Below are 3,539 nucleotides of genomic sequence, written 5' to 3'. Positions count from 1 at the left end.
ATCTATCTATCTATCTATCTATCTATCTATCTATCTATCTATCTATCTATCTATCTATCTATCTATCTATCTATCTAATCTTATCTAATATTTTGATTTTACTTCCACTTTTGGCCAGTTGAGGACGCAATTGCGAGTATTAAACTGTTTTTTTAAGTGGAAAAAGTAACTGTCCCTTTAAGACCGGAAGTAGAACTTGAATCCTTATAAGGCGTTATTTCCTGAGCCCTCTCGTTTACAGTCTGAACTCTGAACGTCATAGAAACTGAAAGTAAGCATGTCGGAGTCCCTGGACGCAATTCCCGACGTGGAGATTGATCAAGAGGGAACCTTCAAGTACATTTTGGTTCGAGTGAAAGTGAAAAACGGCGATGTCAGCAAAAACATTGTTCGCGGTACTAAAAGTGCCGAGTATCACAGTAAGTCACGGAAATGTCATAGTTAGCACGAGTTAAGAGGTGTCAAACTTGTTCAAGGTTCATTTTTTTCACGCTGCAATGAATGCAAAACAAATTGCTTATCTTTGGCGTAAACAGTGACAAGTTTACAGCTTGTGTAATAAATTTACTGTTGTCTCAAAATAACTAAACACGCTGCTATCAATATCTAAACTAAAGTGAGTTCACCCCTAAGGGAGAATGAACAAATAATGCACAATTAGCCATTTTCTCATTATTTTTATGGCTATTTTTGAAAACAAGTCAAAGTAAAATTGAATTCTGGCATTCATTAGAGGGTGGTTCTGGATTTTGACACCTGTGCACCCACACAAACTAGTATGGCCTTTTAGTGGAAAATTAAAAGTTCAGCAAAAAATAGCACCGTGTGTCCAGTAGAATGGGCTATTTCGAGCCGCTATGTTTTCAGAACTACTCCCGGTGTGATTTTTGCAGATCATATTTTCGAAAAAGTCAAGCCAGCCGTGGAGGCCTTGGGCATGGAGTGTCAGTGCCTCGGTGGAGGGAAGATAGAGCACAAGAGTCAAGAGAAAAAAATTAGGGTTTTCGGAGAGTCCACTGTAAGCCATTTTTCATATTTATATGGGTTTTAGGTGTTTCTTGAGTACATATGGCTTCTTTTGTGTTTCCAGGGTTTTGGTAAAGCAGACCACTCCATTTCAGTAGAGAAGTTGAAGAGCGTCTTCGCTGACTACGAGATCACCTGGAGTGATGATAAAAAATAAACTAATTTCTTCACATTTGCGTTATTTAAAAAGACAGGGTCAAACTCCGTATTTGTGATTTTTATGTAGTAAATACACCAAAGCACCTTTATATGTCAGTGCAGGTTTTACTGTTTTTTTTTAAGGATAGGAGAGATTATCAAGGCTTACACAGAAATGTAATGACTCGCCCACACTTTTACTTTTGGTTGACTGTAATCACAATGAGAAGCTGACTGCCAAGGAAGTGTTTCATTTTTTATTCTAAACCCAAAAGTGAAAAAGACGCTTTCGCTTCTTATCGCAGTTAAATGTTTATATTAGCGAACTGTGTGACATTTAACTGTTAAGGCTGCCAAACTAAATTGAAGCAGGAAAGTGGAGCACTGGGGGGGAAAAAATACTCAAAGCTGTGTCCATGTACTGTAAAAATGTTTTATTAATGAAGTTGTGGATATTCTGCCGTGTTTGTCTTCTTTTTATCTCAACTGGTTTCCAGAATGATAGGAGTGCATTTGACCATGCACATGCCATGACATCTCTGCTAGTGAGATGGGCACGTTAGACAAGGTGGAGGAAATTATGAGCAATTCAAAATAGTAGATTTAGCACAAAATCTTGAGGCTTGTAGCACCCTATAATGTAACAATTTCCTGAAAATATGATACAAATTTACACTTAACTCTATCAAAAATGTAATAAAACCCAATCATGTAATTATTTCACCAATACTGTAATTTAAAAAAAATCCTAATTTACAGTGTTAAAAATACACTTTGCGGGTTGAAATCAACTCCAAAATTTTAACACTACAAATTTCTTTGCGAATGTATATAACAGTCTTAGATTCTCAAAACACAAAATGTAAAACTTTGGAGGAAAAATTTTAATATTACATTATCATTTAAAAAAAGACCTTACTGAAAATGAAATACATCCCCAATAATGTAACTAGGTACTAGATTTTCACTAAAAATTGTATTTACAATATCAGTCACAATATTTTTTTTATTATGGTTTTGATCAAGTTACTGCTATAATGAATTTTTTTTTTAGGAAAAGCCTACTAGAACATCTGGAATTTAAGAGTTTAATCTGAGGCACTTAAAAATAATTCATTTTCTGGGTATATAATGAGCACTACATCCGCTTCCTGATGTTTTCACACTTGAGTTGACTTATGTTCCCGAAGGTGCATGTCGGCGCTTAAGCACTGGAGCCATTTTTATCATCACCTTCATTATTTTGTGATGAATCTACCTTGAAGAGGAATAGGAGGCGTCACCTTGAACTGACCCAACATAGCATGCTGGCAACACTGCCAATTACCCTGTGACCTTGAAAGGAGAAAAACAAAAAGCTGTCTTCCTTCCAGGTTGCATCCTCCAACTCGGAGCCAGTTTCCTGTGAGACGCTAAACTTTCCGTTAGCCTCAAACAGGCGGCAGCGAGGGAAAGTCTTCAGCTGCGGGACCCGGCCCTCTTCTCGGAAAACTTATCTGCTCCAGTTTAGTGTCCGAGGGGGGAAGTGCTGTCATATGGGAAAGCCCATAATAGAAATTTGAGGTTATTAACGAGTTATCAGTTTCCTTCAAATGGAAACTGATGAGAATGAGGCAGTGAAGAGTTTGAATTTCCATTTCTATATTCAGAAACATGACATTATTTCAAATTTACAGTAAATGCACGAACATAAATCAATTACGTTTCATGGTTTGGTTTTTAACATGTCAAAAGATAGGAAAACATGTTGATTATTGTTTCCCCAAGTAAAAGCAGAAGTTTGCAAATGTTTTATTTTTGTTATGACTGTTTTTGGGTTGGGTCTTGCGCTCATTGCTTTGATGTTGATGTCAGTTGCTATGACCTTTGTGATATTTGTAGTTGCTATGCAGTTACGTGTCTTTTTATGACAATGTATTAGCCACTCTTAGCTTGTTTAGTCACTCTTCTTTTGTCACATAGGCCTTTATTCTGTCATAGAATTGTGCCTCGCCCTAGCGTACCCCACGTGACAATTTAAATTCAACACCAAAAAATTGCGAGGCGCTACAGAAATCAGAGAATATTTACTATTGAGGGGCTGAAATTCTGAGGATTTGGAGAATTTCAAAGAAAGTTAAGTCTTGAAATGAATCATCAATAATCAAAATATATTTAGAGATTCATTTGAATCCCCCCCCCCCCAAAAAAAAAAATTGATGATGAAAAAAAAAATCAAGTAAGCCTACTTTAAAATCTTGACAAAGCAAGAAGCCGTTACAGATGTCACAGAAAAAAAGCAAAAGTCGCTTAAGGATTTCCCAAAATGAATTCCTTCCTGGGCCGTCGGCAGCAGACACCTCCGGCACGCTGCCGGGAAACACAGCGAGGTGAAG

The 3,539-nt window shown here is 37.0% G+C and overlaps 1 protein-coding gene across 1 annotated transcript; it reads left to right on the top strand.

The window, feature by feature from the left end:
- The first annotated feature begins 217 nt into the window (after positions 1-217).
- Positions 218-1,625, top strand: LOC144062086 (14 kDa phosphohistidine phosphatase). The gene is made up of 3 exons (XM_077583020.1): positions 218-419; positions 894-1,018; positions 1,091-1,625. Exons 1-3 carry the CDS (start codon positions 278-280, stop codon positions 1,181-1,183), a joined length of 360 nt encoding a protein of 119 aa, XP_077439146.1. The 5' UTR covers positions 218-277; the 3' UTR covers positions 1,184-1,625.
- The last annotated feature ends 1,914 nt before the right edge of the window (positions 1,626-3,539 follow it).

The sequence above is a fragment of the Vanacampus margaritifer genome, chromosome 13, assembly GCF_051991255.1.
Source record: "Vanacampus margaritifer isolate UIUO_Vmar chromosome 13, RoL_Vmar_1.0, whole genome shotgun sequence".
NCBI classification, from domain to species: domain Eukaryota; kingdom Metazoa; phylum Chordata; class Actinopteri; order Syngnathiformes; family Syngnathidae; genus Vanacampus; species Vanacampus margaritifer.
Note: the sequence above shows the minus strand (reverse complement) of the source record. Positions and strands in the feature narration are given on the sequence as shown.